Source organism: Megascapheus bottae, chromosome 25 (assembly GCF_031878675.1).
Source record: "Megascapheus bottae isolate mThoBot1 chromosome 25, mThoBot2.hap1, whole genome shotgun sequence".
NCBI classification, from domain to species: Eukaryota; Metazoa; Chordata; class Mammalia; order Rodentia; family Geomyidae; genus Megascapheus; species Megascapheus bottae.
In genome coordinates, this window is record NC_143533.1 from 22,416,019 (window position 1) to 22,438,725 (window position 22,707).

The following is a 22,707-nucleotide window of genomic DNA, read 5'->3' on the forward strand; positions in this document are numbered from 1 at the left end:
ATTTTTTATGAAGCTGGACTCAAAATTTTCCAGTTGGTTTATGTCCAGAAGATAAAATAAATAACACCAAGTATAATCAAAAGACTGATATTGGGCCAAGAGTTTGGACTACTGGTAGAGTGCTTGCCTAGCATGCATGAAGACCCCGGGTTTATTTCCTCAGTACCACATACACAGAAAAAGCCAGAAGTGGTGCTATGGCTCAAGTAATAGAGCGCTAGCCTTGAGAAAGCCCAAGGACAGTGCCCAGGCCCTGTGTTCAAGACCCAGGACTGGCCAAAAAAAAAAAAAAAAAAAAGAAAGAAAGAAAAAAGAAAAAAAAAAGCTCTCCACTAATTTTGGGGGAGAGTTAATACTGAAGATTGTCCTCAACAACAACCATTGAGCACTACTCCCCACCCTCATTTCCCCCTCCTCCCTCTCAGTCCTTGGGCTTGAATTCAGGGTTAGTACATTGTACCTGAACTGCTTTGTGCTCAAGGCTAGAGCTCTACCACTTGAGCCACAGCACTAATTCTGGCTTTTTCTGTTTATGTGGTACTGAGGAATCGAACCCAGGGGTTCATGAATGCTAGGTAAGCACTCTACCACTAAGCCACATTCCCAGTACTTTATTTATTGAAATAAAATTTCACTATGCAATTCAGGGTGGCCTAAAGCTCTTATGTAGCCCTACCTGGCTACAAACTTGTAATCCCTCTGCCTCAGCAGAAATTCATCAGTGCTGAAATTACAGGCATGTATTGCATCCAGCTCTTCAAACCAACTAATATCTTAACACAACACAGCAGTGAATCTTGATCTTGTTCATCCAATTAATTGCTAATGGGAAGGGAAACTAAGCTCTACAGCAGAACTAATATTCCAGAGTGAACTGGACAGAGAGAGGCAACAAAGTAGGATTTTAATACCTACAAGGGTACCGGTTTATCTTAACAGAAATTGAAATCGTCAAACACGTGACTTCCTTTTCAACTTTACCCCAGGGAAGTAGTACTCAAATGGAATCAGACTGAGAATGTGGGAACACAACATTTCTGAGTACACCACAGATAAATATTTATCAACACCAAGAGGAAAATAGATGACACTATATGAAGTGAAATATACCCCACTGTATATCACCTCTAAAGTAACAATAAAGTAAAATTTTTAAAAAGCTCCAGCTCAGGAACAGGGACAGTATACAGGACTAGAATTCAAGACTCCAAACCAGCAAACAAACAATCAAACCAAAAACCTACAAATTTCACCAGAGTTCATCCCACAGTTTCTAATTCCTGACAAAATACAATAGATCAAGCTAGATGGAAGATCCATCTCTTAGCAAGGCAAATGCCAAAATAATAGCTCTCAACTGTGCACTGGTAGCTCATGCCTGCAATCCTAGTTACTCAGGAAGCTGATATCTGAGGAGTAGTTTGAAGCCAGCCCAAGCAAGAATCTCTACGGGAGTCTCAAAATAACTAATAGTAGAGCACAAACCTTGAGCAAAAGAAACTCAGGGAGGGCTGGGAATGTGGCTTAGTGGTAGAGTGCTTACCTACCACGAATGAAAGCCCTGTGTTCAATTATTCAATACTACAGAAAAAGCCAGATGTGGTGCTGTGGTTCAAGTGGTAGAGTGCTAGCCTTGAGCAAAAAGAAGTTCAGAGATAGTGCCCAAGGCCCTGAGTTCAAGTCCCAGTACTTGAGGAAAGATAAAAGAAACTCAGGGACAATACCCAGAAAGAAAGAGAAAGGGGGAGGAGGGGGAGAGGGGGGGGCCCTCAGGGACAGCACCCAGGAAGAAAGAAGGAGGAGGGGAGAGAGGGGGGAGAGGGGGGAGGAAAAGAAAAGGAAAAAAAGAAGAAAGCTCTTTATCATTACAAGGCTTCCTCTAAGATGCCAGGGAAGACGTGTTTTACTATCCATAGTAGACTACACCACATACCTGATTGAGCCACAGTACTGCCGACAACTTCAGATTTCAAATCAGCTTCTAAAAGAGGAGAAATAGTTACCACTGGTCCTGGGAACAGAGGTCCTTTTAAGGTGAGTAATTGGCCTTGTGGAGTCATCACTAGGTTAGCAGAAGAATGTGGATTATTAGAGGGTGAGGCATTTTCTGCAAAGAAAATTAGAGATCAATTATGGATAAAAGACTTTCAACTAACTGCTACTATACTAAGACATAGACTATACCCCCAAAAACTTGACTGGAAAAGCAAGAAGTAAATTTCAAATTGAGTTAGAGAAAATAAATTTAGAATTTACTTTTTGCAACAACTCTTCACTAAGGATTCATTACCTGTACAGTGATATTACTAAGGAACAAAAGCTATTTGTTGAGGAATACAGCTGTGGAACACTATCTCAGTGAAATGCTTCTGATAGTGAGTCAAGATGAAGGCATATAAAATTCCATATCCAAGCTCCTGTCCTTCACACCTCTACCAAAGCATTTGAGTTTCAAACCTCAGTTTCCCCATCTGTAAAATGAGATAACTGGTCATTCAATTCTTTTCTAAAAACTAACACCAAGTCAGGCACCAGTGGTTCTCTCCCATAATCCTAATTCTAGCTACTCAAGAGGCAGAGATCAGAGGATCATGATTCAAAGCTAGCCATACAAGAAGTTCATAAGGGTTTGATCTGCAGTTAAGTATCAAAAAACCCATTAGTGGCGCTGTAGCTCAAGTAGCAAATCCTTGAACAACACAGCTCAGGGACATGCCCAGGCACTGAGTTCAAGACCCAAGATTGCTCCCTACCCCTGCAAAATAAAAGGCTGGGTGTGAGCATAGGCTAAGTGGTAGAGTGCTCCCCTAGCATGCATGAAACCTTGGGTTTGCTTCCTTGATACCACATACAAAGAAAAAGCTGGAAGTAGTACTGTGGCTCAAGTGGCAAAGTACTAGCCTTGAACCAAAAGCATCCAAGGACAGTGCACAGGCCCTGAGTTCAGGACCCAGGATTGTCCCCGCCAAAAAAGATATACTTTCTCCAAGGATATAAGCAAGTAACATAAAATCAATTATAGTTCACTTCCAAACTCAAGACAGAAACTTAAAACCAATATATTTGTTCCTTCCTAGATCTAATAAAAAAAGACAGAAACAGAGCCTGATTTAACAAAATTTAAAATTTCCCCTTTCTTTTTCTTCTTATTCTTTTTTTTTTTTTTTGGTCCATGGGGCTTAAACTCTGGGCCTGGGCCTGAGATCTTCAGCTCAAGACAACCAGCCTATCCTTCAGCCACACTACCACTTCCTGTTGGTTAATTGGAGATAAAGAGTCTCTTGGTATTTAGTGCCCAAGCCGGCTTTGAATCATGATTCTCAGACCTCTGCCTCCTGAGTAGGTAGGATTACAGGTGTGAGCTACCATGCCTGGCAAAATTTTCCTTTTCTTTAAAGACAGTTTCACTATGCTGCCAAGGCCAAATTCATAGACTTGAGTGATTCTCCTACCTCAGCCTCTCAAATTGTTGGATTGATTATAGGCACATATGGGGCTTGAGCTCAGGGCCCGAGCACTGTCCTCCAGCTTTCTCAAGGCTAGCGCTCAACCAATTGAGCCACAGCATCACTTCTGGCTTTTTCTATGTATGTGGGGTGCTGAGGAATCGAACCCGGGTCTTCGTGCATGCTAGGCAAGCACTCTTACCACTAGGCCAAACTCCCAGCCCCTCACTTCAAAAATTTTTAATTCCAACTTATCTGTCTCAGCTTGACCCAGATTGTCTCAACTTATCATTATTAAAACTACAGAAAAATCAAGAGTTAGTTGGTGAAAATCACATACAATTAAAAATTACTATGGCTAAATGGGGCTGGGAGTTTGGCCTAGTGGTAGGATGCTTGCCTAGCATTCACGAAGACCCAGGTTTGATTCCTCAGTATGACATATATAGAAAAGCTAGAAGTGGTGCTGTGGCTCAAGTGGTAGAGCACTATCCTTGAAGAAAGCCCAAGGCAAATAACTAAATAACAAAAAAAGTAAAAATGCCTAAATGTAGAGACTACAATCAGAAGTAAAATTTAGATGTTAACATGAGTGTCAATTTCTCAGGATTTGAGTGTGTAAAGTCAGAAACTGAAATTTATTAGAATCCATGTTCTACTGTTTGCTCAACTCATGTTTAATTCATGTAATTAAAATTATGGCCAAGATATTTGTACTATTATTTCTTTTTTCTAAACTGTAAGCCTTAATAACCTTTTTATCTCTTTCACAATTTGTCCCGCTTTTTCATCTCAGTGTATTGCCATCATAGTATATTAAAATACAAATAAGAAAATTTAAAAAAATTATGGCTAAGGGAAGTCATTCAAGCCACATAACCAATGTTCGTATACATTAAGGAAAGCAAAGAATGTCCCTCCTACCTGTGGCCTGGTCTCTTTTTCTGGAAAGAATCAAAGGTTTTCCTCTCCTGTTGTTTATAAACATCTGTCCGACATCTACAGATGATGTAGAAGATCCTTCCTGCTGTTTGCTAGTTATGGGAGACACATCAAACTCATCTGATCCCATCTTCTTTTTTCTTTTTTGTGCCTCTATTGCTTGTTGTTTCGCATAAATATACTCTAGCTTCTTCAGGACCACTTCTTCTGTCTTACCTACAGGTTGATAGGAAATAAATTATCACTCTGTGCATGAACCCACAAGATAATTTGAAACACAATCAACTGAAATCCAGTTGATTTAACTATATTCCCTAAAACTATGGAAGGCAAGAGTGATCACAATCGAGACAGTATGTCCCAGTAAGTAAAAAAAAAAAGTCTTCTGTAAACCTGAGAAGCCAAGGGGCCAAGAGGCCTATTAACTTGCCTAAGCATGCACAAAACCCCAGATTTGATTCCTGGGTACCACATACACAGAAAAGGCTGAAGTGGTCCTGTGGCTCAAGTGGTAGAATGCTAGCCTTGAGAAAGCCCAAGGACAGTGCTCAGGCCCTGAGTTCAAGCACCAGGACAGCCAAAACAAACAAACCAACAAAAAAACAAAACAAAAAAACAAAACCTGAGAAGCCAAGCCTTAAACTAAGTTGAGTCTGAAAGACCTAGTGAGGATTTCTCTTTGCTGAAGTTATTTTACCAGAAGACATTCATATATCTTACCTGAAAGAGATGATACCTTCCGAATCAAAATATTTCGTTTCCGACTCAGGAGATTTTTCTGTCCTATCAGTTTATCTGCTTGATCTGTTAGTCCCTGAATTTCACTGAAAGCCTAGAATAGAATAGTAATATTATATTAAGTTAATCTTTGCTTAAAATAAGGAACTATACCATTTCTTTAACATTTCAACTTTAGAAAATATTAGGGGCTGGGGGCCAGAAGTTTGGCTAGTGGTAGAGTGTTTGCCTAGCATACCAAAGCCCTGGGTTGGATTCCTTAGAACCACATAAAATGCTGGAAGTCCTGCTGTGGCTCGAGAAAGCCCAAGGACTAGCAGAGAGGAGAGAGAGAGAGAGAGAGGAGAGGGGAGAGAAAGAGGGGAGAGAAAGAAGAGAGAGGGGGGGGGGAGAGAGAGGGGAGAGGGGAGAGAGGGGAAAGAGGATTGTGATTCAAAGCCAGCCCAGACACTAAAGAATGGGAAACTATTTCTTTTAGTCATAGGGCTTAAACTCTGGGCCAGGGCATTATCCCTGAGCCCAAGACTACCGCCCTGTCCCTGGATCCACAGTGCCATTTCTGGTTTTCTAGTGGCTAATTAGAGATAAGAGTCTCTTGGTCTTTAGTGCCCAGGCTGGCTTCGAACCAGATCCTCAGATTTCAGCCTACTAGGCTAGCTAGGATTACAGGTGTGAGCAACCCACAACCAGCAAGAACATAATTATCAGAAAACAGGAAGTGGGACTATGGCTCAGGGTGGTAGCCTTGAAGGTGAGCTCAGCGACAGCTCCCAGGCCCCATGACCCACAAAAAAAAAAAAAAGATAACCAGTTTCTAACTTTATGTGAAGGAAAAATAGTTCTGCCAGTTAAGAACTTAAACTTTCAACTAAAAGCTATTCTAACTTAACATGATTTAACCTTTAGGGGTTAATTCACTAGCTATCATTAACTAGTTTATACTGAACTCCTCTTTAAATACAAGGAGCTCTATTTCAATCTACCTCAAATAACAATGGCTTCCTTGCATCTCATATCCTAAAATTCTCTTACTATTTACACTGAATACTTACCCGAGTAAGAATGAGGCTTTTTGAAACCTTGGAAGTATGAAGTAATCCCAATGTGATCTTCAACTTTTCAAAGAGATCCCTCATTTCACCACGCCGCCGCCGTTCATTGGCAGTGTGTGTCCGACGATAGTAGGCAAAAGCTTCTGTTTCTTTATGTGGCTTGTCACTCCAGTAATCTTGTTTCAGTTTTGGATGTATAGGTGGAACCTGTTCAAATAAGACTGCTTCTTCAACAACCTTCACAAGTGCTGCTCCATTTTCTCCATCTCAAACCGCACTTTTCTATCTCAAGATACCCATCACTTTCTGTCCAAACTGTTTAACAGCCTCTCAACAGCTTGTCTGGCTATCAGTCTTTCATCCAAATCTAATTTCAATACTGCCAACAGTTCATTCTAGTATATCACATTACAATAATCATATCACTTCCTAGCTTAAATTTCAGGGGTTTTCAAAGGAGAAAGAATCTGGATGGAACTCAGGGGAACCCTTTTTCCAGGGCATCTGGAAAAAGTTAATTTATACAAACTCTAGATATAATTTTTGTGAAACAAATGACATTAAAAAATTAATATCAAAATATTGTCAGGCGCAGTGGCTCACGCCTGTAATCCTACTACTTTGGAGGCTGAGATCTGAGGATCAAGGTTCAAAGCCAGCTCAGGCACAAAAGCACGAGATTCTTATCTCCAATTTAGTGGGGCTTGGCTCAAGGGTAGGGCAGTAGCCTTGACCTGAAGAGCAGGGACACAACCCAGGCCAAGTTCAAGCCCCATGATCAAAAAATAAATAAATAAAGCTGAAGATCTTTCACTTTCATATATGGTAAAGAACTGTCACTTCTTTTAAATACCTTTCTCTCCAATCATTCCTAACTGCTAAAAATGAGCAAAACAAACTGGAGTATGGCCTAGTGGTAGAGTGCCTGCCTAGAATGCATCAAGCAAGCCCTGGGTTTGACTCCTTGGTACCACATACAAAGGGCTGGAAGTGGTGCTATGGCTCAAGTGTCAAGAGTGCTAGCCTTGAGGAAAGGCCAAGGACAGTGCACAGGCTCTGAGTTCAAGCCTGGCATACACACAAAACAAAATCATAGAAAAACCAACTATGTAACACCATACCTGCCTGTACCTTTTTATTCATGTCACACGTACTACTCAAGCCTCTACGATGAGCCTCCAGCTTGCTCATGTCTCCCTTCCCAATCACCACAGCATTCCAAACAAACACACCAGTCATTCCCAGCTCAGAAAAGCACAAAGATGGTCACTGCTCAGACGGAGTGACAAAAAGACTACCTCAAAAAATAACCAAAGAAGCCACGTGCTCATGGCTCATGTCTGTAATTCTAGCTACTTGGGAGTCTGAGATCTGAGAATTACTATTTAAAGCCAAGCAAGTACAAAGCTTCAATCTACAAGTAATACATATGGGGCTTAAAAACTAATGAATTTATAGTAAAATACCAATATGCCTTGCATGGATCCTCAGAAATAATGACATCTCTATTCTTTTAGTAGACTGTCAAATAATAAGCTTATTTTTTCCAGTCAATGCTATTTATTGATGTCTTGCTCTGCAGAGAAAATTTAGTTCACACTACTTCTACCCTTTGTCACATCATCTAATAGTTGTATGACAAACATTCGTTCTGTGAATCCCTGAGCAATCTGACTATAAACCATCTGAATTTCTTGGTTCATGGATAAACAAGCGGAGTACTTGCCTTTCCACTTTGTAAAATGAGGATCTACCCTTCTGGTGATTTTAGCTGGAATGACAGTGGCGTCTCACCACACCTAGCTATTTATTGGGTAAGCCAGAGCTGGCTTTGATCATGATACTGCCAATCTCCACCTCCTGTGTAGCGGGGGTTACAAGCATGAGCTACCAGCTCTGGGTATTGCCTTTAATGTAATCCTGATAATGTCCAAAACCCACTTACATATAAAGCCCGCCCCCCCCTTTTTTGGCTCGGGTTCTAGGGATTAAGCTCAGGGCCTGTGTGCGTCCTTGAGCTTTTTCAAAGCTTGAGTCTGGTTCTCTACCACCTCAGCTACAGCTCTACTTCTGGCTTTTTGGGGATTAATTGGAGATAAGAGTCTCATGAACTTTCCTGCCCAGGCTTACTTTGAACTATGATTCTCATATCTCAGCCTCCTGAGTAGCTAGGGTTACAGACAAGAGCCATAGATGCGCAAGCATATAGCCATTAAAGAAAAAAAAATCTAAATCAATTCCTTTTCTCAGGTCCTTGACTGCTCATTGGCTAGAACTCAACCAACTGAGCCTCTAGCCCCTAAATCCTTTTTTTTTTTTTTTTTTTTTGAGGGGTTGTATTGGTCTGGGCCTGGGCACTGCCTCTGAGCTCTTCAGCTCCAGGCTATCATCCTACCCCTAGGCCTGGGCATTGTCACTGAGCACCTCAACTCAAGGATACCACCCTACCCCTTGAGCCACAGCTCCACTTCCACTTCTGCTTTTCTAGTGGTCAAGTGGAGATAAGAGTCTCAGGTTCATTTGTGCCCAGGCTGGCTTTGAACCATGATTCTCAGATCTCAGCTAACTGAGTAGTTAAGCATTATAGGTGTGAGCCACTGCACCCAGTTCCTAAATCTTATATTCTTATCTAAATCTTTAGAGTAAGCAAAAATATATGATATATGCAGAATGACTACAACCAAGCAACTACATCTCCCAACTATTTCTTTTCTTTTTTTGCCAGTCCTGGGCCTTCAATCCAGAGCCTGAGCACCATTCTTAGACTTTCACAAGGCTAGAGCTCTACCATGTGAGCCACAACACCATTTCTGACTTTTTTCTATGTATGTAGTACTGAGGAATTGAACCCGGGTCTTCATGCGTTCTAAGCAAGCACTCTAACACTCTACCCATAGGCTAACCTCCCAGCCCTTTCCCAAATATATATTTTTGGGGGGTCATAGGGCTTTAACTCTGCCTGGGCGCTGTCCTTGAGCTCTTCAACTCAAGGCTATCTCCCTACCCTAGAGCCAAGCTCCATTTCCCATTTTTCTACAGGTTAACTAGAGTCTCAGGTTCTTTTGTGACTGGCTGGCTTTGAACCTTGATCCGACTCAGATCTCAGCCTCCTGAGTAGCTAGGAGTATTTAAGACAGGATAATACAGAAAATAGCTTAAACTATACAACTCTCTTCCAATTCTATTTTGAGGGTAAAGGTAACATCTTGCTTTAATTATGCTACCAGGATATTATCCACTGAAGACCTGAAAAAATTAAAGTTTAAAATTTCATGGGTTCTAGAACTGCAAGCCATCGTTACAGAGCTTATGCCGGGTGCTGTGGCTCATGCCTGTAATTTCTAGCTACTTAGGAGGCTGAGATCTGAGGATCGCGGTTCAAAGCCAGCTCAAAGGAGGCCAGGGCTTTACCCATGAGACTCTTATCTCCACTTAACCACTAAAAAAGTGGAAGTGGAGCTGTGGCTCAAGGAGTAGGGTTACGGTAGCCTTGAGCTGAAGAGCTTGAAGACAGTGCACAGGCCCAGAGTTCAAGCCCCATGAATGAAAGAGAGAGAGAGAGAACCATGAGCCTACATAAGGAAGAATGCTGTCATGTTTTATACTAAATCATTACAATGATTCATTTTGAACAATTGTCATAAACTCCATGTCCATTTTAACTTTTCTAAATTACCTCATCTCACGAGAAACAGATACATTAACTAACTGGTTTTAAAAAAAAAGAAAAAAGCCCTAGGAGGAAACTTCATAAATAAGCTGACTGCTTCAATTCTAAGACAAACATTAGGTTTTATTAATTATCATAAAACATATTCTAAATACCTTTCTGCTCTTTTCAGCAGCCTTTTCCTCTGTAGAGATAGGAGTACGGCACCTATAAAGACAGTATTTTTCAATGTCTTACTGAAATCCAATAATCTAATACCTACTGTATAGCCATCTTAAATCATCTCAAATCATTTAAATTTTACAACCAGTTTTTCCCCCCAAGGTACAATAGATGTACACATTATTTAATCAACAGCATATTTTATATTTCTAAGTATTCTAGTCATAAAAATTGCAAATTACTTTTTTCAATCAAAACTACTTAAGACATACAAAACTGTATATACAGGCCAGGAGCATGGCCTAGTGGTCGAGTGCTTGCCTAGCTTACACAAAGACCTGGGTTTGATACCTTGGTTGAATATACATAGACAGAAGCTGGAAGTGGTGCTGTGGCTCAAGTGGTAGAGTTTTAGCTTGAGAACACCCAAAGACAACACTCAGGCCCTGAGTTCAAGCCCCAGGATTGGCAAAAACCTGTTGAGTAAGCCTTCTTTGTCAGTTATTCTGGTATTTTATTGTTTTACCTAACATTTTAAAAGGGAATGATTGTTACTCATGCTTAAAACACCTGGAGTTCAAGATTTCTTCAAACTAGCAAAACTATTATTTTAATACCAGTCTACAATATGCTAACAATAACCAAGACAAATAAGTTATTTTCTAATTTCAGCTCTTCTTTTTCACCTATACTAATCAGAGAAAAGAGAATTAAAAAAAAAAAAAACCCAACCAGTTACCCAGAAGTTGGCTTTGCTTACGTTACAAACAATAGGAATAACAATCTCAAAGATAAGGAAGACTTACGGCTGTTTGAACGACTGTGTGTGAACTGCTGTGGTCTTCTTGTTCGCAACATCAATTTCCACTGTGAGCTCTTCTATGGTCTCAACATCCACCTGCTCATCATCCTCAATGTATTCCATACAGTTATTCTGAAATACATTATAAATAATGTGTGGGTAAGCATGTACATCCAGACTTTTCAATTGCATGCTTCCCTTATAAAACTAACTAGTGCCAACATTGCTCTTATACCTCAATTACTAATAACTCAAATTTTGTTAATCATAAAAAGGATCTTAGGGGCTGGGAGTTTGGCCTAGTGGTAGAGTGCTTGCCTAGCATGCATGAAGACCTGGGTTCGATTCCTTGGTACCACATACTTAGAAAAAGCCAGAAGTGGTGCTGAGGCTCAAGTGGTAGAGCTCTAGCCTTGAGAAAGTCCAAGGACAGTGCTCAGGCCCTGAGCTTAAGCCCAGGACTGGCAAAAAAAAAAAAAAAGGATCTTAGTCAGAAAACACAGACTAGCATAAATCACCCAGAACTAGCAGTCACAGATATATCAATAATCAGAGTGAACAGATTCCCTATAAAGCTTCACAACCCTTCACAGAGCTTTGTAATTTCAAGAGGACAAAATTCAGGTACGGATACACTGAAGTTTCATAAATCCTAAGATCAAATAAGAATAAAACAAAATAACTGATGGAGAAAGATTAAAAAAAAGGAAAATTTTTGTTTGGGGGCTAGAAGTATAGCTAAGTGGCATAATGCAAAGATAGCCCTTAAACATTCATGAGATTACAGGATTGCCTGGGTTTGATCTCAAGAAGGAAGAGATGAGTGAGGAAAAGGAAGCAAAAAAACCTACTGGGACTACATGACTAACTTAATAAATGCCCATAACTCTACACATATCAACAAACCAAAGCAAATAATATATATAGATAGAGATAGAGATAGATATTCCAGTCTTCTAAGCCTCTAAACTCCACACAATGAGCTTTTGTGGAATTTTAGATTCCAAAGAAAATCCAAAAATCCAAAATTATCATATTTCTGTACTTAAAAAAGGGGGTGGGGCAGGAAGTTTGGCCTAGTGGTAGAGTGCTTGCCTAGCATGCACGAAGACCCAGGTTTGATTCCTTGGTACCACATACATGGAAAATAGCCAGAAGTGGTGCTAAGGCTCAAGTGGTAGAGCTCTAGCCTTGAGAAAGCCCAAGGACGAACCCAGGACTGGCAAGAAAAAAAAAAAAGTTTAGGCCAGAAACTAAGGAATATGCTACCTGTTACCTATACTTACACTACACTAGAAAAATTAACTCAAAATTAAGTATCCCAGTCATCTTATTACAATTCTAATTTTAGAACTGAACAAATTACCCTCAAATCCCTGGCTCTGTAAGACTGTTAAGACATTAAATGTAAACTATTAGTCATGTGCCCCCTTCAATTTAAGCATAATTCAAACAATACACATTAACTCTAGGAACTAAAGAATTCAAATAATATCTGAAGTTAGTAATCATTATATGCTGTAACACATATTAAATGCATATATAAATGCATATTATAAAGCATTATATATATATTTATATATATAATGCTTTATAATACTGACTGAAGACTGATGACCTATGATATGGATTCTGTTGCTTATTGTTTGGGGCAATTTTATTTTCATTTCTTGACAGTATTAGGTCTTCAGAGCTTTGCATTTGCTAGGTAGGTGTGCTTTAATATTTGACCCACAGATCTAGCCCTGGTTTGTTCTTTTCTTACATCTCACTACATAAACCAGACTCGCCTGGAACTTGAGATTCTCCTGCCACAGCCACCCAAATGCTGGGCTTACCACTACAACATACTACTATGCTGTCTTGTTATTTATAAATAACATCCAATGATAACCTTCATAATGGAAATCTTAAAGAGGCACAACTTTTCTTATGGTATTCTAATATAATGCTGGTAATGAGGATAAAGATAATTTAGGTATAGGACATGTCCTTTAACTATGATATAGAATTTTAGAGATCAGGAAGTGGCGCTGTGGCTCAAAGTGGTAGAATGCTAGACTTGAGTTGAAGAGCTCAGGGACACCACCCAGGCCCCACAACAGACACACACACACTGAGGAGAAAAAAAAAGGTATTTTAGAGATCATTTAAGATGTTGTCCCTTTAAAAGTCAGTGTGGCTTTTCTGTTAGATTTTGTAACACTACATTCTTACAACACTTTCTTGTACTCTAAAGATCTACTTAGTCACTGATAGAAATAATTTTTACTGGTTGTAAAGTTAGACTGTTTTTGTTCTGATGTTTAATTGAACTGACCATGGGAGACTACAAAAAGCACAGTAAGATCTTGGATACGTGTCCCTAAAAATGATTAGGCTACAGAGAAAATGTAAGACAAATTGCATATAATCACCAGCACTAGTTCCATATTTATAATAACTATAGAATATTAAAATAAACATTTTGAATTTTACACTAATAAACTTTTTGTATTTTATCAGCATTAAGTATTAACAAAGGAATGCAAGTTAACACAAGAAAAAAAAACAACTCAGGAGGAGATTCTAAAATACAACTCAAATAGAGGACTATGTCACCTACTCACTAAGAGAGTGGCACAGTGTGAGTTGTGGGTACCCCAAGGCCACTGGCTATTGTCTCCTTGTTTTATACCAGACCCTGCAACCTGTTCTCATAAAGTTTTATTGGAATGCTGTCACATTCATTCACTTTTATATTGTTTGTAGCTCTTTCTAAAGCACTAGTTAAGTCATCTACCCTGCAAAGTCAACTTACTATCTAGTCCTTCCCACCGTATATGTAGTACCAAGGAATCAAACCCAGGGCTTCATCCATGCTAGGCAAGCACTCTACCACTAGGCCATGCTCCTGGCCCCAAGTTTGTCTAATTTTTTATCTCTATAATATCTAAGTCTCAGGTACTTAACAAAATTTTTAAACAATAAAGGTCACGTTACAAAATACAATGATTGAAGCTCAATAAATGAAAATTCTAGCAACAGTAATTTAAAAAACATAAGAATTATACAGTGAATCAGGTACTGGTGGCTCACACTTGTAATCCTAATTACTTAGGAGGCTGAGATCTGAGGATCACAGTTCAAGGACAACCCAGTCAGAAAAGGCCATGAGACTCGTCTCCACTTTGTCACTGAACACCTAGAAGTCAGTCGGGTGCAGTAACTCACACCTGTAATCCTAACTACTCAGAAGGCTGAGATCTGAGGATCGCGGTTCAAAGCCAGCCCAGGCATTAAAGAATGTGAGACTCCTACCTCCTATTAACCACTAGAAAACGGGAAGTGGGGCTGTGGTTCCAGGGGTAGGGCTGAAGAGCTCAACGCCCAGGCAGAGTTCAAGCCCCATGACCCACCAAAAATAAAAGTAGGGCTGTAGCTCAAGTGCTGAGTGCTAGCCTTCAGCACTAAAGCACAGGGACAGCACCCAGTCTCCGAATTCAAGCCCCAGGACTTGGCGCACATCCACACCCACAAATATGTAAATAAATAGTATTTTCCAGTTTTTTTCCTAAAAGTAAAACTTCTCTATTTCTTTTTTTTTTGGGGGGGGGGCAGGGGTTGTGGGACTTGAACTCTAGGCCTGGGCGCTATCCCTGAGCTCTTTAGCTCAAGGCTACCACCCTATCCCTTGAGCAACACCACTTCCATTTTTTCTAGTGGTTAACTGGAGGTAAGAGTCTCATGGTCTTTAGTGCCTGGGCTAGCTTTGATCTGAAATCCTCGGATCTCAGCCTCCTGAGTAGCTAGGATTACAGGTGTAAGCCATCGCACCCGGCATAAAACTGCTTTTGCTCACTGGCAAGAACTCTACCAACTGATCCCTGTCTCTGACCCCAAAAACTTTTCTCTAAATAAAGGTAAACAGGTTCTCTTCCAGAGCTGGAGATGAGAATCAAGTAGCGGAGCACTAGCCTAGCCAACATGAGTTCCAAATCCTAGTACTGCGCCCAACCCCCACAAAAAATGGAAGACAAAAAACCCCTGGGTTGTCTTAGTTCTCAGGTCACTTATCCATTCTGTTTCTTTTTAACCCTACCAGATAATATACAATCAGTTCCCAGAGGAAAGGTCACAAACTACAACCATCAAACAGGCATAGTGGTTTCAGGACAACTTGCCATAAAGGTTCAAGCCACTCTCACCATATCCACTCTCACCATATAGCAACAGACAAGCCCTCAAAAGAATGTGGCCTATGATAAATCCTAAAAACTACAGTCACTAATCTTGACTAATCATCTAATTCTAGAAATCCAAACATATGTGTGAGGTCTTAGTGATCTTCTGGCAAATCTAATGTCTCTAACAAATCATTTAAGTCCCCGAGGTTTCAGTCACAACAAAAATGGGCTCACCACCTTTGCTACATCATCAACCTCCTCACTCTGGTAGCCAGAAACAACATCCACAATGTCATCAATAGAATCATCGGTTTTCTCATTCTCATCTTCCTCATCCTCCTCTTCCATATTCAAAACAGTGAAGTCAGCATTGGTCTTCCCACCCTTTTCTTGTGGAGGTTGTATTCGTTCTCCTGTCAGTAGTAAAGGATCCTGAAAATGTCCATTCCCTCTGCTTCCTTTTGTAGCTCCCCTAGGAACAGAGAAGGCTGTAGGACTAGAAATCCTACTCCAAGAATCACAGTCAGTTTTTAAAACTCTGTTATTCTCAGCAGTTCCACTTTCCCCAAGTACATCAAAGATATCCCGTTCTTCTTGAACCATGTCTGAATTTTCTTGACATAGCTCTGTTTCTCTAATTAACTGCTTGCTGGCCTCTTCTTTACATTCTTGAGATGCTCCAACACATTTCCGGGTAAAAGGGCCCTTCAGATGTTTGCGCCATCTCTCCCTAATACTGTCCTTACCCAGAGAATTTCCACACTCCTTCTTGGTCCCCAGCTGCTCAGACTGCAGTTCAGTAACTTTGGTACCTGGTAATTCCAGTTTACTTTCTTCCTTAGAGATGACAAGATACCCACTTGGCTTTTCCTCTGGGTTGTCCAATTTTTTTTGCTGTTGCACTGTCACATCACCACGTTTCTGAAGCTGTATTTTACTTATATGTTGCGCTGTTGTATTACTGGTATTTTCACAAATAATCTTAGCTTTTAGAGCACTCTGATTTTCTTTGGAATCATTACCTCTCATCCCACATTCTTCATGATTATCTACACAGTCTTTACCTATGTGGAATTCAGTAATACAGGAATGGTCAGAAGGTTTGACAGTTGCAGAATCATCTTCTGTTAGAGACTTCTCATCCAAGTGATCACTCCCTTCTTCCAAAGAATGATTCGGGGTTTCTTCTGAGGTAAGAGTTCCTGAGTTTTGCTTAATTGTATTAACCTCAGGGTCTACAGCTTCTCCTTTTAGATGCAGTGCCTGCTGAGATTCCTGCTTTATAGAGTCTATTTCACTTTTCTCATCTGCATTCTGAGATTCCTTCTTTATCTGAAGGGAAGTAACATGCTGAAGGACAGAGTTAGGAACAGGCTTTTGTCCTGGCAGCTGCAACAAGGCAAAACTACCAGATTGGAGGGGAATAAGACTGGCTGTACCAACAGGCTGCCCTCCTGATTTGGTTTCAGAGCCTGTTTTATTTGCAAAGCTTTGTGGTTCAGGAGGAGAAATCCTCAAGGTCAATGTACCAGCCTGAGAGACAAAGCCCGGTCCAGAGGAAATCAATGATGGGGCCTGAGTGATAACGTTCACTGATGGAGAAGATCCAACAGCCTGAATAACAGGACTCATGACAGAGAAAGCAGAAGATGAAGCAGAGGATGGTGGAGCCTCAGACGGTTTGGAAGGAGCTGGTAACCGAATTCCCATTATTGACCCTGGTGAGAAAAAGAAAAATTTTAGTCATCAATGGCAACATTAAGACTTCCAAGGTATGCTGTTGTTTTGGGGTAAGTGACTTTTTAAATTTTCTTTTTGCCAGTCCTGAGGCTTGAATTCAGGGCCTAGGCACTGTCCTTGGTCACGTTCGCTCAAAGGCTAGAGCTCTACCATTTGAGCCACACCACACTTACAGCTTTTTTCTATGTATATGGTACCAAGGAATCGAACCTGGGTCTTCATGCATACTAGGCAAGCACTCTACCACTAAGCCAAACTCCAGGTTGCCAAGTGATTTTTTTTTTTTTGGGGGGGGGGGGGGGGTTGGTCATGGGGCTTGAACTCTGGGCCTGAGCTCTGAGCTCTCCAGCTCAAGGCCACAGCCCCACTTCCCCCTTTCTAGTGACTAATTGGAAATAAGTGTCTGACGTTCTTTAGTGCCTGGGCTAGCTTTGACCCTCAATCCTCAGATCTCAGCCTCCTGAGTAGCTAGGATTATAGGTGTGAGCCACCATGCTCAGCTTGACAAGTGACTGTTAAAGTCTGTGAACCAATATGCTACACAGCCAACTGCTTTAACAAAAAAAAATCTAATTAAAGGGGCCGGGAGTTTGGCCTAGTCGTTAAAAGTGCTTGCCTAGTATGCACGAAGACCTGGGTTCAATTCCTCCATACCACATACATAGAAAAAGCCAGAAATGGTGCTGAGGCTCAAGCGGTAGAGCTCTAGCCTTGAGAAAGTCCAAGGACAGTGCTCAGGCCCTGAGCTCAAGCCAGGACTGGCAAAAAAAAAAAAAAAAGAAAATCTATTTAAGGAATAAAAATGAAAGAAAAATAAAGTTAAAAAAAAAAAAAGAAAATCTAATTAGAAAGATGGACTTTATACCTGGGTTCCGAAACATGACTGGTTGTAAGCTGGGCTGGGTGTTAGAGCCTCGAATCTGATGCAAAGGAAGGAGTTGGACAATTTGCCCATTGGGGTGCCTGAATAGGTTCATTCCACTTGGACTCCTAACAGGCTGTAAGACCATCCGTTGTCCCTGAAGTTGAGGGCTTGGGGCAGGTCTAAGGTTCGGAGAGCCTTGCTGCACTGGGATCAACAATAGCCGAGGACCAGTGCGTTTCACTGGGTTAGGAGAGACCTGTGGATTAGCCACTGGAATTTGAGTTGTATTTTCTGAAACACAGAAAATGAAAACAAACTATGAGAATTCACATTTAACACATATAAAGGAAATCTGATGTAAGTTTGGACAATAAAGTAGCTTCTAACTTATTATGAAGTTGATGGAACCTGTCCTTTTGTAAATAGTTTTATGGCCAAGAAAATTTTAAACCCAAATATCTGACCAGCTATTGTAAATCTTTATATTAAGAACAGTAAAAAAGACTGTCAGGAGTTGGTGGCTTATGCCTGTAAGCCTATCTGTTAAGAAGGTTGAGATCTGAGAATCACAGTTCAAAACTAGCCCAGATAGGAAAAGTCGACCAGACTACAACTAAGCATCAGAAAACTGAAACTGCAACCATGGCTGAAAGTCAGAGGGCTAGTTCAAGCCTTAAAACTAACTAAATATAAAAAATAAAGAAAACATCAATAGCCAAGAACTGAACAAAAATACATGTTAGCCTCTAAATGATATGCTATTAACACTAAAGAAGCAAGAAAATAGGGCCTGAGAGCATAGCCTAATGATAGAGTACTCGCCTAGCATGCACAAAGCCTTGGGTTCGATTTGTCGGTGCCACATACTCAGAAAAGGCTAGGAGTGGTGTTGTAGCTCAAGTGGCAGAATGCTAGCCTTGAGCAAAAAGTGTCCCAAGGACAGTGTCCAGGCCCTGAGTTCAAGCCCCAGGACTGGCAAAAAAAAATAAAAATAAAAAAAGAAGCAGCAGCAAGAAAATAAAGTTTAGCCGTAGAAGAGACAAGGGCCTAAGCACGGTCCTTGGGATTTCAAGGCTGGTGCTTTACTGCTCGAGCCACAGCACCATTTCCAGCTTTTTCCATGTATGTGGTACCAAGGAATTCAACCCATGCCTTTGTGCATGCTAGGCAAGCTCTCTACCAGTAGGCCAAACTCCTGGCCCCAAGTCCACGAGACTCTTATCTAATAAACTACTCAGAAAAAAAGCCAGAAGTGGTGCTTTGGTTCAAGTGGTAAAGTGCTAACTTTGAGCAAAAAGAAGCTGAGGGAGAGAACTCAAGCCCCAAGACTAGAAAATAATAATAATAATAAATACAAGTCAGCCAGGGGGTGGTGGCTCATACCTATAATCCTAGCTATTCAGAAATAGATCTGAGGATCATGGTACAAAACCAGCCCGGGCAAGCAAGTCTGTAAAACTGCTATCTCCAATTTATAACCAGAAAACTGGAAGTGGCTCTGTGACTCAAGTGGTAGAGCAGTAGCCTTGAGCTAAAAAAGCTCAGGGACAGTGCCTAGGTCCAGAGGTTAAGTCCCACGACCAACAATAAAAAATAAAGACAGTGAGAGAGAAAGGTTGAAATCCATACGATTTAGAACCCATAATGATGTTAAAATATACTGAATAATTTTGAAATTCAACAGGAAATCAAAGCAGTTTCACCATAACCTCAATCACAACCTATATGTTAATGAGGCACTGGTGGTATAGTGATAAGTATAAAGGCCTTCCGCAAATGACATATTCATGTCATAATAAAAGCAAATTTAGGGGGTGGGTTGTGGGGGGGGGGAGGGTGATGGGTACCAAGACATGTGAAAGGGTATCAATGTATGTGAATTAATGCACCTTCTATCTGGCAAATATCATGTAACCCTTTTACTAATTACAATAAAAAATTATATAAAAAAAGCAAATTTAATTGTTTCAATCTTATTTCCCAAAAGACTGAGAGTCAGGATGTGTTATTGAATGCAGAATTATTTAATAAGGAAAATAATAAGCAAACAGAATTGCTGTTTGAGTAGTCATCTTCCTTGAAATCTTTCAGTCTTTTAACCCCTCCCCTTTTTCTTATTTTGGTGCCAGTAGTGGGGCTTGATTCAGGGCCTGGGTACTGTTCCTTAGCTTTTTCACTCAAGAGCGGCATTCTATCACTTGAGCCACAGCTCAAAACCACTTATAGCTTTTCAGGAGGTTAATCAGAGATAAGAGTCGCACTAACTTTTCTGACAAGACTGGTTTCAACCACAATTCTCAGATCTCAGTCAACATTACAAGCATAAGCCACTGACACTCAGGTTCAGTATTTTACTTTTGCTGCATATGCTTTGGATGGATCAAACAATTTACTTTACACCTAGGTACAACTGGATATAAAAATTTGTAGCCAAAGGCTCCAGAAGTGATAACTATTTGACCTCAAAATCATTTGAGTAGTTAGGCAAGCTGAAGAGCTCAGGGACAGCGCCCAGGCCCTGAGTTCAAGCACCACGACCAACCAAAAACAAACAAAAATTCATTTGGGTTTGTGACAGGACAGACACACATGTACCATATACCATATATATGAAAATTTTATAAGACCTCAATTGACATTTATAAGCATTCAAATGGATGTTGGGATAAAATAGTTCTCACCCTTGAACCCAAAAGAAAACTTATACATTTATCTAATTTAACAAGCCATGGACATCAACAATGAAGTATGTCTTAATATTTCTATTTCAATCAGTTCATGCACAATAATTAGATAAGGCAAATCAACGGCAACTCATAAATGATTTTTGCTAGTTAAGTGGAGTTAGAAAAATATTTGAATCCTTAGCAAGAGAAAATAAAGCTCTTAGCCTGGCTGCAGCACAGGCAGAAAAGCCGCATCATCTTTTCTAAACTCAGGGCCTGGGATACTGTTCCTGGGCTTCTTTTGTTCCAAGGTTAAGCACTCTACAACTTGAGCCAGAGCACCACTTCTGGCCTTTTCTGTTTAAGAGGCGCTGAGGAAATGAACCCAAGGCTTCAAGCATGTTAGGCAAGCACTCCACTTCTAAGCCACATTCCCTGCCCAAAGTATGTATTTTGTCTGTTTTAGCCGATCCTGGGGACTACACTCTGGGCCTGGGCACTGTCCCTAAGCTTTTTTGATCAAGCACTGTACTACTTCAGTCACAATGCCGCTTCCTCATTTACTCTTTTTTCTGCAATTCATGGACCTTAAACTCAAAAGTCTGGGCATTGTCCCTGAGTGATTTTGCTCAAAGTAAATAGAATACTACTTTGAACCACAGCATCTTCTGGTTTTCTGGTGGTTAATTGGAGATAAGAGTCTCACCAACACTTTTCTCTTCCTTTTTGTGATCAGTCATGGGGCTTGAACTCTGGGCCTAGAAGCTGTCCCTAAGCTCGTCAGCTCAAAGCTACAGTCCTACCCCTGAGCCTGGGTGTTATCCCTGAGTTAGCTCTTCAGCTCAAGGCTACCACCCTACCCCTTGAGTCACCGTGCCACTTCCCATTTTTTACTGATTAATTGGGGATAAGAGTCTCAAGGTCTTTAGTGCCCAGGCTGGCTTTGAACTGAGATCCTCAGATCTCAGCCTCCTGAGTAGCTAGGATTACAGGGGTAAGCCACCAGCACCCAGCTTTTATTTTCATTTTTAATGAGTCATGCATACATATATTTCCTCCAAAGTAACACCTACACAAGTTCCCTCCTTAGAGACGTTCACCCTGGCTTACCACACAAAGCAAGTCACACTTCCTGTTTCCACTTTTGTAGCTATTCTAATGGCTCAGGGCTACATTCCCATTTTCATTACTTCAGAGTTCTTCAGCCAGTATCTCTATAATGTTTTTGAGTGCTTTACTATTTCCTCAGGAACAGCGCCATCTCCACTAAACACTGTCAGATCATCTAACAAAGAATCAGTTTCTTGTGTTGCAATTACTTGCCTAAAATTTAGAGTTTCATTTTGCAAAATGCAAACGTTTTGAGGAATATTATCAAATTACAACATAAATACCTTGTTACTTCTGTGTGTGTGTGTGCGTGTGTGTGGGCACGTGTGCCCACGCACGCCCACACACACACATACAAAATTAACTGTTCAGGATAGCAAATGGTAACAACTCAGCCTTACCTGGTCTCTGGCTCACTGGTGGACTCCCATTAATTCCTGAGAGAATAATGGGAACAGTGCCCAGAGATGAAGTTGGTGTGGTCACCACGGAGGAAGATGTAGCTGTGGTCACCATAACTATGGAGGTGGAGGCAGTGGAAGCAACAGGAAGAGTTATGGTTGGAGGAGATGCTATCAAAGATTTAGTAACAGCCACGGAAGCTACAGGAGTAGTGATCCCAGTAGTTTTGACAAGGTTCACAGTGGCTGTAGGCTGGGAAGATGTTACAGGAATGTTGGTAGTGTCAGAGATCTCAACAGCCCCAGCACTGGTGGCACCAGAAGAGTAAGTAGTTTCTTTAGCTCCCACATCAGAAACAGCTGTCATAGACGTCACAGCAGTAACATTTTCTACAAGAACTTGAGGGGTGGTAGTAGTGACAGTTGCAGTCACAGGACTGCACACCTGAACAGGCTCAGAAGACACCACAGGTGTGACAACCATTACTGGAGAAGGTCTGATACTAAACTTCTGTGGCCCTGTCAGAGGTTGAGGTGTGCTAACCCCAGGTATCTTCTGCTGCAAGGCTCCAACTTTACTCATCACAAACTGTGTGAACACACCACCAGGAGAGGGTCGAGCCGCTGCAAATAAAAATTTGCAGGTTAAAAATCTCAGATCTCTATTTTACCCTTCTAATGACTGTGCTTACAGTATAGACATTAACCACTTTTTACATGGTCAATTTCTCTTTCACAGTATTTCTTACCAATTTCTGCCCACAAAAATCTTATTTCCCTCAACCCAAAGCAAACCCTCAACCTCTAAGGAGAAAGGGATTAAAATTCAATACTCCTGGCCAGCCACTGGTGGCTCATGCCTATAATCTTAGTCATTCAAGGCTGAGATCTGAGGATTGAGGTTCAAAGCCAGCCCAGGCAGGAAAGTCTGTTAAGACTTTTGTCTC

The 22,707-nt window shown here is 40.9% G+C and overlaps 1 protein-coding gene across 6 annotated transcripts in view; it reads right to left on the minus strand.

The window, feature by feature from the left end:
- Mga (MAX dimerization protein MGA) overlaps positions 1 to 22,707 on the minus strand; it is a 58,948-nt gene that overhangs the window by 5,658 nt on the left and 30,583 nt on the right. For 3 of the 6 annotated variants that reach the window (XM_090318572.1, XM_090318568.1, XM_090318570.1), the window contains exons 15-23: positions 21,761 to 22,384; positions 17,584 to 17,874; positions 15,213 to 16,696; positions 10,817 to 10,944; positions 10,004 to 10,055; positions 6,179 to 6,385; positions 5,109 to 5,220; positions 4,371 to 4,604; positions 1,934 to 2,107 (exon numbers count right to left, since the gene is read on the minus strand). In XM_090318572.1, the coding sequence (XP_090174698.1) occupies positions 1,934 to 2,107; positions 4,371 to 4,604; positions 5,109 to 5,220; positions 6,179 to 6,385; positions 10,004 to 10,055; positions 10,817 to 10,944; positions 15,213 to 16,696; positions 17,584 to 17,874; positions 21,761 to 22,384 (3,306 nt within the window). The remainder of the gene's footprint in view (positions 1 to 1,933; positions 2,108 to 4,370; positions 4,605 to 5,108; positions 5,221 to 6,178; positions 6,386 to 10,003; positions 10,056 to 10,816; positions 10,945 to 15,212; positions 16,697 to 17,583; positions 17,875 to 21,760; positions 22,385 to 22,707) is intronic. The other 3 variants (XM_090318573.1, XM_090318571.1, XM_090318574.1) reach the window with 2 other exon arrangements.